This window comes from Phaethon aethereus, assembly GCF_964289735.1.
Source record: "Phaethon aethereus genome assembly, contig: HAP1_SCAFFOLD_207, whole genome shotgun sequence".
NCBI lineage: Eukaryota > Metazoa > Chordata > Aves > Phaethontiformes > Phaethontidae > Phaethon > Phaethon aethereus.
The window spans coordinates 225385-238121 of NW_028114170.1; the positions used below are offsets into that span (position 1 = coordinate 225385).

Sequence of the window (12737 nt, forward strand, 5' to 3'; positions counted from 1 at the left end):
CTGACAATTTAAAAGTGAATGTACATCTTATTCACTGGGTGAGAAGGAAGGGAACCTTCCAGCTGAATTTGCTTTACCTTGGAAATGGCTGAGGCAGGCAAGCATTTTTGGTTGGTAGGTCTCTGTCTTAAGCCCTGTTTCGTCTTAAAAATAAATGCAGGAGCCAGAAAGCAGGAAGTAGAGAAATGATAATTTTTTACTCCTTGAGGGACTGGCTTGTTCTCCCTCCTACCACCAGGACTGTGACCGCTGTTTCTTCATCCATCCATCTGTCCCGCAGCACAAGCGTTGAGGTTTTATTTTGTTCTCAGTCCTGCTCTGAGCTGGCATGGGTGAAAGCCAGCCTGAAGCGCTAGCGGCTGCTGTTCTTAATCACTTCCTTTGCTGCAGCAATCAGAGGCGTCAGGCTGGAGAGAGGCTTGGCTAGCTTTAAAAATGGATGCTGTCCAAAGGGAAAAAAGAAATGAACCATGACTTTCCAAACTCAGGTACTCACAGGCTCAAGCAGTATTTCTCTGGTTATGGGGAATATGCAGAAATAGGACTGAGGGGACCATCTGCACCTGCGTCTTCGTGCCCAGTACCTTGCTATCACAGGCAAACTTGGCCCAAAATCCTATTAATCCCTTTATCAAGGTGCCATCAGCGCGCTGGGATTTTTGCCCTGCCAGCACTCTGGGAAACCACAGAGCTACAGGTTTTCAGCACCAAGACAAGAGCAGGGAGACAGGTGACAGAGGACTCAGCTCTGGGTTGCAGCGAGAGCAGTGGCTACCATCCCATTTGCCACTATGTACAACCGAATATACCACCAAAATTCAAAACAGGGCCACGAAAACGATCAGAGGGATGGAACCCCTCTCCTATGAGGACAGGCCCAGAGAGTTGGGCTTGTTCAGCCTGGAGAAGAGGAGGCTCCGCGGAGACCTTTTTGCAGCCTTCGAGTACTTAAAGGGGGCTTCTAAGAAAGATGGGGACAGACTTTTTAGCAGGGCCTCTTGCAACAGGACAAGGCGTAACGGTTCTAAACTGCAAGAGGGCAGATTCAGGCTGGATCTAAGGAAGACATTTTTTGCAGTGAGGTAGTGAAACACTGGCCCAGGTTGCCCAGAGAGGTGGTAGATACCCCATCCCTGGGAACATTCCAGGTCAGGCTGGACGGGCTTCTGATCAACCTGCTCGAGTTGAAGATGTCCCTGCTCACTGCAGGGGGCTTGGACTAGACAACCTTTAAAGATCCCTTCCAACTCAAACCTTTCTATGATTCCACTTATTTTTCCTTTGAAAAGCACCAAGACTGGAGACCAATATGAGGGGGTTCCATCTCATGCCTTCGAGTTTAGCTGATGAGAAAAGCATTACACAGTACAGCTGTTTCACTTGCAGCCCCTTCCCATTTTACCTGCAGAAGTTCCTTCGCAGACCCTCGCCTATCCACGTCGACCTCCAGGCAGCAGCTCAGAAAGTCACGAAACACCGCGGACAGTCGCTCGGGGTTCTGCAGCTCTGGTGTGCCGTTCGTAGCTATCTGAAGCAGTGCCTAGAAAAAAGGGAACACAAGACTCCACCTGTTTCCTTCCACCTGCACCGTACTGTATACATGCGTATGTATACGCATAGAGCAACATTCATTTCCTCCTGAATTCCTGCATCCTATCAGGAATTAACTGTGCCGCATTGAGCTTTGTTTCAGCTCTCAGTCATGAGGTGTTATCTTGGTAGACATTCCTCCACTATGACACGCTCCTTTGGTGGAAGAACTGGTCATTTCATTGTAAGGAATTGGGACAAAACTGCAAACTTCAAAACATCAAAATACATTAGTTTACTACAAGTATCAGTGCTAGAAAGACGGTAGTACCTGGTTTTATTTGCACCTTACCCTGGCAGGAGTTGTGTTATAGTAAGGAGGTTCTCCTTCTGCCATTTCGATTGCCGTGATCCCAAGCGACCAGATGTCCACTTTGGGGCCGTACGCGTTTCCTGACACCACTTCTGGTGCCACCCAGTAGGGAGACCCGACCATCGAGCTCCGTTGACTCTGCTCAGGGGTAATCTGAGCACACAAGCCAAAATCAGCTGAGGAGAAAAACAAGTATTGTTACAGACAGCTTGACTTAGGAAACCAAGCAAAAGAAAACCCTACCAGATGCCTCAGAAGGCGTTGTTGAATCTCTCTGGAAAAGCGGCCGTGCTGTTTAGTCAGTGCTCTAGCCAGGGAAATACTGAATTGGCCACTTAACATCCCCCTCGAGTTTCATGTACTGGCTTCTATTTACTTGAAGCTTTAGATTATGCTTTATTATTGTCCCTTCTAGAAGGGACACGCACAAACCAAACCCACTCTCTACACCTTTTTCCTTTCTGTACCTCTCTGGACGTTGGCACTGTGCTCTTCACTTGCAGCCGTGGTCACTGCACTACCACGGGCATCACTTTTGGATAACGGGCAGTCAGTCAAAAGCAGCCCCACACCACATCCTGGGAACGCTGCACCTGACCAAGAATACCTACTCAGTTTGACAGATCCATCCATGCCGAGGAGAATATTGTCGCTTTTGATGTCTCTGTGGATCACTTGGTTGGAATGAAGGCAATCCAGTGCTTGCAGGCACTCATAGGTAAAAAAGAAACATGAGGGTAAAACTTAATGACCGGCTTTCATCACACACGAAAAGAAATGGCTCTAAAAGATTAAATTTCTAGTTGAAGTGGGAGTAATGGCAGAATATTGTGCTGTCAAGAGGAAGAGCTTGCTGCTTCAACACGGAGTAATAACTTTCTACTCGAAGGCATATTAGCTTTTGAAAGGGAAATGTCAATTCTTGTCACAGACTATCCCCTGAAAGCACACACGGAATGACTGCTGCTGCAGGGAGTGCGCTATCTCCACCCATATGACAAACTACTTTTTGAGAAAAACCAAAAAGTGCCTTCCTTTGGTACCAAATGGATCACTTTCGGGTCGGAGGTTGCATGACAAAGATTTTATTGCTAGGCTTGACAGCAGATTGGGAAATAGCGTGTCAGTCATTTTTCAGAAGCAAACACCACTTTGGGTGGAATGCTGTCCTTCTGAGCCGAGGCCTGTGATAAAGGAGCCTCCATTTTTCTTTGCTGTTAGTTTGAAATTCTGCCACCAACATGTTTGCTTTTACAGGCATGGAATACAGTACAGACGTGCTCAAGGCAAACGTTGAGAGAGGCAAAGTTGAGAACAGTAAAACTGAAAAAAAAGAGAGAGTACAATAACAGCACGGAAGAGTAAAACAACAGAGTGTAATAAGTGCAGTGATACTGGCAGGCACTCATTAGCGATATTGGCACTTAAGATGCTCTTTCTTCTCCGTATCATCATCATCAAAGCAACACAGAAACAAAGCTCTGATCATGAAATCTCTTGTGCTCTTACCACCTGTTTAGAAGTACCATCCTGTCCCAGTAACCGGAAGCACAGGCGGGATCCCTTACCTCCCTACAGACAGCTGCTATCTGTCCTTCATCCATACATTTCTCCACAACAACATGGTTTAAAGAGCCGCCAGCCAGGTATTCCATAACCACCCAGAGTGCATCACCGACTAGGTAGCTGAAAGAAGAAAGCAATGGCACTGAGATGAATGTGCACAGCTAAATTACCTCAGGAAAAAGGCTACAGCTGATTTTTGTCTCCAGGTCGTTCTTACATGAGGACAAGACAACATGAACAGACATTCCCTCTAGGCTATAGACTACGTAGAATCTGTGCGGTCTAAGTGAGAGAGGCCCATAAGTGAACAACGAGACGTCTGAGCTGGCAAGCAAGTGAAAAATGCAGTTCAGTAATGGCCAAGATAAATCCTGGACCAGGACATATCCCATCCTCTGGTTCATCGTCTTAACACGTACATTCCATGATCAGCTCCAGGAACAAGGCAACACAACTTCCACAGTTGTCCATGGTAGGAGGGCGTGTACCACTGAGGACGGAAATTGGCCAACGGTTTGGAAAACCTGACATGAAATACATCCCGGAACAGGAAAAACCATTTAAAAAGTGGCAAATTACGTGTTTCTGGAAACGAGAACCTCGCCTTCCTCACATCCACAGCAACGGAAAATAGCGGGAACAGCCGAAAGGAAATAGTTTCGATGAGGATTTATCAGCACTTAGGATAAGACACAGAAAAGATGATCAACTTAAAAAACCACAAAACCAATCAAGCCAACAACAAAGCAACATGGAGGTAGGCTGATATGGCTGGTCCAGCTCTTTGAAAACAGTCTTAAACAATATATGCCAGAAAAGATTAATGCAGACAAAATGCAGTCTCCTCCCACACGCTGGCTATGAGTAGATAAACAGGGGCCAATTTTCCGCCAGCGACCAAAGGTTTTTTTAAATCTTTGGCTCGCAGCATGTAAATGAACATTCACGTGATAACACCAGAACTACTCACCTGTCTAAATAGTTAACAATATTGGAGTTCTTGTTTTCCCTCATGACGAGGATTTCAGTAACAACTTGTTCCAATTTGGGCTCTTGTTGGAGATGAATTTGCTTTATGGCCACCTGAAACAAGAGGGAAAACCATTACCTTGAGTAGTCTCTTGCACGAGATCAGAATGTACATGCAGCCAGCGTTTTTGGAACGACATAGCAGAGCTGTGCCCAACTGTCTTGTTCTGAGCCCAAAGAGCTCAGTAACTTACATTACAACGCCCGCTTTCTCTGCTAGCCTGGGTGCTAGTTACAGGACACACGGCCATATACATTTGGTCGTGTAAAATCTGTACAAATGGCCTTTAAACTATCAACCACGCATCTCTAACAGCACTCTTTGGAGTGACATTCTTCTCAAATGGTCTTCGTTTACGACCACTGTTACTGCTCATGCACGTTTTGCAAGCAGGAAGTGATTTTGTTACTGTGAAAATACATAAAAACAGCTGCTAATGCTTTAGTAATTCTAGGATTTGTGATCATTATTTCAGCAACTGCTGTTATTCTTGACTTGACTGCATAATGGAGAGAAAAGAGACGTACTTTACGTATAAAACGCCGTACCAAAAAAACATTAAGGTTACACACACACAAAAAATACATCCCTAGCACTTCCTAACTTCTTGAATTATGATTTTGCAACTCGAAAGACACATTCCTTAACGCAGTTTAGATTGGCAATTATTTTGTGGGTATCAAATAAAAGAATCCATTCTAGGGCATTTTATGGATACAGCCCGGGTTCTAGGCAGGGCTTAGGGCTTTTAGATCCCTTATAGACCTCAACCTAAGAGCCGTTATAAAGTGCCGCTGTCTAGTCCTGCTCTTGACATGGCACGAAAGGGACCACCCCTCCGCTCTCATTCCTGGGTTTCTAGCCACATTTTCAGGCAGGGTTTGTACAGATGCAAGAACTCTTGCCTTGGACAAGGGAAGGAATGTGAAGAGGCCACTTGAAATCGTCCACTACAGGGACTGTCAAAGCTAATGCCGCTTTCCTTCAAGATTTCTTTCTCACCCTCTGGCCCCCACTTACCCACGAGCACTTCATGGGCTGTAACGGGCTGTCACTGACACCAGACCTAAACACGACTGTTTGGTTTAGGAGAGATCTTTGCTCTTGAAATACATCTTCTCATCTGTCAGTGTGTGTGTGTGAACCAGCTTCAGTTTGACTAAGCCAATGCCGCGGCCTAAGCGTGATCTCTCTTTAATTAGGTCTGGCATTATGCTTTGAAGAGGAAACACATGCTGGATCAAATGCTAAGAGTGTTACTGCCTGAACCTGCGATGAGGATAAACTGGGACTGAAGGACGGCAGCCTCCATCAGCTACTTGACGCATTCATGTATTTCGTAAGGAAGACAGAGCGAGTGTGGCCGCCTCTGCAAGATACCGCTTCCCTCCTGGCATTCTTTCGAGTAGTCAATAAGGACAAAGTCTGTGCGAAATTAAGCGACGTAATGAAGCGCTCTCTTCCTCACAGCACTAGGGGGATCTGTGAGCACCCCTCGGGTTCTCCCGATGCCTCTCATTACGACAGATCTTTTGATTTTACTATGTGTATTGCTAACCAAACTATGGCCAGGTGCACAGGCAGATTTCATGCTGTCAATGGACAGAGTGCAACTGTAGAGACAGACCAACACTCTCTGTAGCAGCACAACTTCATGCACACTAGGGAACAGAGCGAGGACAATTTCTAAACCAACACAGTGACGCTGGCAATAAAAATGCTATTGTTTTCATCTGGCCCAAAAGCTTGCTGGGATTTCTTTGCAGGTTTCTCTCCATTACGATACCCACTCAGGCTTGACGTAACATGGTTCCAGGCTAGGACCAAGAATGCTGTGGAGAGCAGCAGCCTGCTCTGAAGACAGAGTAAGTAGAAAAGTAATTCCCTTGCAATTGGCCTGAAAAGCTATGGGGGAAGCATCGGCCCAAGCGCAGAGCGCACCAAGGCTCTTCCTGATTCCAGGGGGACCAGGACCTCCCTCCAGGAATTCGCAGGCACCTTTTCAAGCATTAAGCAACACCTCAGTGCAACAGTTGCTGGAAAGTGGATGGCCACAGTGAGTGTTCAGTTACGGAGGCACAGAACCACGTTGCCCTTAAAGAGCTTTCCCTGAAAGGCTGAAGACAGCAGAGGATGTATTTTGCCAGCTGACACTCGCCTGTGCTTCAGAGGAACCGCCTTGGCAGCAAAGATCTACTGGCCACCCAAAAGCCCCATCCACCCTTCGCACCAGAGGGGAGAGCACTAAAGACCTGCAAACTCTGCTGGGACTGTTGACACTTACCTCTTGTCCTGTGGCGATGTCGATGGCCATGTAAACAGTTCCAGACGCCCTAGAAACAAAACAGCAGCAAAGAAAGGAGCGCTTTAGTCCCCATGAGTGAAAGCAAGCCCAGACAGGAGATCTCTGCTGCCTGTAGGGTTTATAAAACACCTTTTGTTCATCCACTCCTTCAGCCAGCAGCGCACAGCGCAGCAGCCCACCAGCCCTCTGCCACGCAGAGTATCCAAGAGAAAACTTATGTCCAACATGAAGAAAAGGGGATGTCCAACATGAGGAAACGATCCAGACACAGCTTTCTCCAGCATGCAGGCAAACTGTTCTCCAGCCATCCTGCGAGGTCACAGCTAGAGCAGGTTAAGGCATGTCGTGTTTCACACACAAATGGAGAACTACTCAAAACAGGGGATCCCTAGACAGCTTCTGTAGGTGTCAAGAGCCGTCAGCAGCCGTTTCTGTTAGGTGCAACAGACACGTGAAGGACTCTTCATGGAGTCTGTGTTTTGCTCCTGTGGCAGACACAGGCTGTGTTGTAGAGCCACCAGAAACAAATGGCGCGCTCATCTGCAGACTAGGCAATGTGGGGTTTGTTTGCCACCTGCCTCTCGTTTAAAAGAGGTTCTTCCCCTGTAATGATGCGAAGGGCCAGAAAGGCCACAATCAGAGGAAATCCCTTGGGGTTTAAAGGAACTGTGGGCTTGTAAAGCCTAATGGGGCTTCCTTCAGAGCTAAGCACAGGTTTACACGGCCATCATGTCAGAAGCTCACGTCTGCATGGGCAGTGAGGCAAGGGAGAGCCAGGGAGGGAATTCTGAGAAGGGGGAACACCCATTCGGCAAGTGTCCCACTGACTGACAATGCCAAAATCACTTTGCTCCTTTTCACCTGATCCCCCGGCTTGCTTGTATACCTGCAGGCTGAAACATGTCGGAAGCATTGGAATCCAACAGGCACCGGGGACGACTTTTGTCTGAGGATCTTTCCCATCGCTACAAAGTGACCTGCGGCACGACAGTCACGAGCTGGTGACGGCAGCACGCTCACTGCTCTGTAAGAAGGGCGTGCTGTCTTCAGGCTGCACTAAAAGCTGGAGGAAATCAGCTGAGAGACCCTTTTAGGCCAGAGAGTAGCCACTTCTCTTCCCACCAGTCGCTGAGGCACCTTTGTACAAGCTCACTCTTAGGACTGTCAACACAAAAGACTGTGAGGCCGATGGTCATATTCTCATGGCGACAGCAATAATCTGCTGCTTCACACGCATGTTTCTCCTGGCTCTCCCTTCTTCAGTCGACACGTATCTTTTGAGAGCCTGGCACAGCTCTAAGTGTCCACTGACATTTTGCAAATGACAATGAGAACCAAGGCTTCGGCTACAACGCAAGCAGCAATCCCAGAAAGGGGTTTTATACAATGAATGGAGCAGAAACACCTTCCCACAAGTGCCCCACCAAACAAGAAGTGTCTACGATAAAGCCTGCCAGAGAAAGAGCATGAGTGCGTCTGGCGCTCTGCAGCATCTATCAGTTCTAGGTCCGCAACGTGCTACCCTGACTGCAAACCTCACAAGTAGTCAGGTTTTTGTTACAAAGAGTAAGGTCACCTCACCAGCAAATTCCTGGCCCACCTTTTTGTATCAGTAACTGTGGCTGGACTTACCCTTGGCCAAGTTTTTCCAGTCGAGTATATTTTTTCTTAGGATGTCCCACGCTCACAATGCTCCCTGAAAGAAACAAAATTGAAGATGCACAATTCAAACTGGAGAGACCTCCTGCCAGCAGGTCAGAAATGCAGCCCCACTGTCCAGGGTTGTGAGTCATTTGTAGCCAGTTGGGTAACAACAACAACAACAAGGGCATACAGGCAGCTCCGTAGCACAGACGGCCTCCACAAAGACCGATTTCCTACAGTCCTTTGGAGAGTTATCTTGACAGGAAACTACGAACACGGAGAAACATTTGCAGGAGACAGGTATCAGAAAAGAACAAGCACCAGTGCAAGTGTTTGTTGTCTAGAAACACTAACGAGAGCTGGAACAACAGAGCCTCGATTTCCTTAGGAATAAACACTCCGTGTCCTTCAACACAAGTTTTAGTACTTCCAGAGGTGAAATGCACCTTGGGTTCTGGAAGCAATTTTGATGAGCAGGTGCCACTTTCCAAACAGGAAGACTCTTGCAGAGTGTTTCCAGGAGGGGATCTTCTCAGCCCTTCAGCAGTTTGCCGGAAGAATGCCTTAATGTTTTTAAAGAACAGCATCTCATGATATAACCAGGAATGATGGGGCTTGAAGAACTATCTTCACCCTCATCATTTCTTACCAGGCTACTTTCTGAAGAAGACCTTGCTTATGCCGCTCTAAGAACCACATTGCTGCAAGCAGTGTGGCTCACACTGACGCGCATTTGCCCCGCACGCTCAACACTGCACGCATGCTGATCTTCACGAACAAGCACAGCCGTGCTGGAGAGCAAGAACAGCAATATTCCTCAGGCTGCAGCGTTCCACAGGCAGCTGCACAAACGAGATGCTGATCATTCCAGCAGAAAGGCTCAGAAGCCAGGCCAGATGGGGTGCTGCCGCCTCCCGGCAGCTCTGCACTGCAGCAGCGGGAAGGCAGGGCCGGCCCATCCGGCACAGGGCGTGGGACAGTCCGGGTCCATCAGCCGCTGTGCAGCTCATGTGCCACCGACAGCTAAAATTAAGGCATGCACTGCTCGACGGCTTCTCGCCCACTCAGAGGTGTGGGCATTCGGAACGGGAAGGAAAGCAAGCAGTAATTTGGATACTCTGGGTGTCTCAAATGAAACAGCCAAAATCTGATGGACTCAAACAAATCTGAAGGAACAACTGAAAAAACAATATAGAGGTTTTTCTGGTCCGGCAGTTTCCTGGATAAAATGCCAACAATGAAGCAGAAGTGACGGCTCAAAGCAAATGACTCCTAAAGGTTTCACTTGGAACGTACATCACTGAAATACTTCAAGAAGATCAGTTCAGCAGGAAAGACTTCCAAAGTTTCACAGCAGATTTTGGTTGACTGATCTGGCAATACCCCTGTATCACAACGACAATCACATACTTGTTCCCCTGTGCATCCAAAACAAAACTAGGTGACGTGCTCTCCGCTGTAAGGAGCAACAAACACCTCTCTCCCCTGCCCAGGCCATTTCTCTGCAGCAGAGGGCTTTAGCATCCAAAGGGGCATCTGCCTGCGTGCCTAGCCAGGAATCCCACCTGCCGGCACAGCAAGAAGACGGGGCATCAACACCATCTGGTACGCTCCCCGCTGAAACTATTTTGCTGGCCTTGCAAAATGGCTAATGGGAGCTGCAGGAGAAGAGGTTCCCCGTGCCCCGCGGGACTCGCTCCCCTCACCCGGCACTCCAGCAACGCCAGCCAGGCCTCACTGCTGATGGCAGCGGGAGCGCCTGCCTGCTGCCGGGGGATGCTGACACAGTCTCGAGTAGTCTGAAGTGGTCCTGCCCTGCTGTGCCAGCCTGCAAGAGTCGGAGGATCTACCTAGGAGCTGGGCTCTCTCATGAACCCAACAATTCATTATGTGAGAACGCAGCACCGGCAGCTATTACGTGCAAGAAGCAGATTCAATTGGCTGTACTGCAGAATCACAAAGGGCTGGGTGCCTTTTCCTTGCAGTGCACTTTTACCTGATCATGCCGCATAGATGTGTCTCTCCGGTCTTTATAAGCTAAAGCTAAGAAATAAGGATTGTTATAGAAGGCTGGGTTTTTTCTTTTGGGGCACACTGGAAACACCTCTTCCTCACTCTCCATGGGGTCAGCTGATGTTCTTTCAGAGGAAGGCTCCCTGACAGAAACGTAGAATTCTTATAAAAACAAACTCTGATATTAGAAGAAGTCATACTACTAACAGCAATCACAAAAATGACACCAGCTGAATATCTGGGGCAGGAGAGGTCCCTGAGGCTGAAGGAATCCGTTTAGTGCTGTAGTTGTCTACTGGGGGAAAAAAATTAACACAAAAACGAAAAAACACCAAACCAAAACCCCCCCCCAAATTTCTGCAAAGTGTTTTTTCTCCAATTTCTGGTGAGAAGTCGGGAGTCTGCAGAGAATTTAGCAAGCCAAATATTCTGTTCAGTTGGGCCATCAGCACACAGGAAGGAGTTCACTCGGTCGTTCACTAGGTCATAGCCTTCTGCTCAAGCAGAAACCATCTGCTTTTGCCTTGAGCGTGGAAGGAAGCTCAGGCAACTCCAACTCAGTCATAGCTGCCCGCAGAGGCAGAAGGAATAGCCAGAGTGCTCTCCCGCTGCCTCTAAGCACCACAACAGGGTGAGCAGGGAGTCCTAAGTGACTCGGTGACACTCAACTGAGGATGAACACTGGGTACATACAATCCTGAGAGGTGCAGACAGTACACTGCTTCATCAGACAAGAAATACAGAATACGTACTCAGTTTCTCTAGGACCTCCTCATCTGTCCTCTCGGATTTTGTCTCCTGCCCGTCTGTGCTTCTGGACGAAGTGCTTGAGCTTTCAGATTGCAGACTGCTGGCTTCTTTAGCTGGTGCCAGTGCAGGGGCAGGCTCAGTTACAGACTGTGTGTAGATCTGTGACAAGAAATGACTTTGTGTCAGAAAGGTGGCTTGCAGAGATGCCCCTGAGATCATATTGCAAATGCAAACGCTTAAGAAGATGCTGTCTGCCCCATCCAGGGCTCTTAAAAAGTTGGGTTTTGTTGTCCACATCTGAAACTGAATGGGCAAAAAGGAAAGGCTCGTTTTACACAAGTTCATGGCCATGATTAAAATTAATTTTAAATTTTAAATTTTAAATTTTCATTGCTTTTCTAAAAGATGACTGAAACAATGAATCTACTGTGCTGCAAGGACTCAGAACTAGACGTGTTCAGGGCCCCAGAGCCTTGCTCCTTGGTGCTCCTGTGTTTTCACAGGTAAAACAAGGACGCTTTAGTTGGTACGTAAGTGCTGAAGAGAAGCAGGGAGCATTTCTCTTTTCTCATCCTAACCCTTGATCTGACTTCTCCTGAGGATTTCAAGCTTTGGGGAGTGGCCATTAGGAACTGCGTTCCACTCCTTCAGAGACCTACCTTCTCTGCACAATGTCGAGCTGCAAAGGACGCTTCTCACCAAACTTCAGGCATGTACAAGAGAAGGGGATGGTCTAAGCTGTTCACTTAGCTACTTGGACAGGCTGTGCAGAGGGACAGGGACCTCCAGGGGACAGTTTCTCCTGCAAGTATCCTGCAAGGGTGTGAACTGCGTCTGATGACCGCTCTCTCCACTGACGACAGAGAGCCTACACGGACACTTTGCTCAAAGCTGCTCACTGCTACAGCAGGAGCATTAAAAGACACAACGCTACCTCGTATCTGATACTCAGATAAATTCACGGTCCCTATCAGAATCACGGGAAACTCATGACTAAATGGGAAAGTTCAAATCCGATTGTCCTGGTGTCAGTGGCCTGGGTGGAGCACTGTCATGGTAGGATTCCAGCCCGCAGAGTCTTCACCAGCAAGTGCTGCCTGATCGGAAACATGCAGCTCTGAATTCCCCCAAATACAGCACTAGCCAAAGCTGGGACTTACTGATGTTGTACGTTCAGGCCAGGGTGCGATAAGCCAGGGTGCAGGTTCATTGCCACCTTCCTCTTCTTCATCACCTTCATCCTCTTCCTCAGAAACAGGCGGAGCTGGCAGGGGTTCACATGCTGGTTTTGTGCTCTGTGGACACACAGGAGCATGAGCGACAGTCACCACTTTGGCACTTGGGAGCTTTGATAATTACACACAACTTGGGCCTGCTCAGACATCATCAGGAACCAATCTGGACCTGCCTGTAGTCCTACAGGCCCCAGTGCTAAGTTACAGGTGGCACAACACCATTGAAAGGTTACAAATGACCCTGCTGTTTTGTTAAGCTGTCTTGGCATTTTTCATTCTTGCTGAAAACAA

At 47.9% G+C, this 12737-nt stretch overlaps 1 protein-coding gene across 1 annotated transcript; it reads right to left on the reverse strand.

The window, feature by feature from the left end:
• Positions 1-352: 352 nt before the first annotated feature.
• LOC309416203 (serine/threonine-protein kinase PAK 3-like) lies at positions 353-12557 on the reverse strand (the record flags this gene model as incomplete). The annotated part of the gene is made up of 10 exons (XM_082015778.1): positions 353-442; positions 1403-1540; positions 1883-2079; positions 2515-2614; positions 3472-3589; positions 4440-4552; positions 6784-6832; positions 8437-8500; positions 11214-11370; positions 12372-12557. Coding segments are annotated over 10 exons (1212 nt in total), but the record flags the coding sequence as incomplete, so codon positions are not given.
• Positions 12558-12737: the final 180 nt, after the last annotated feature.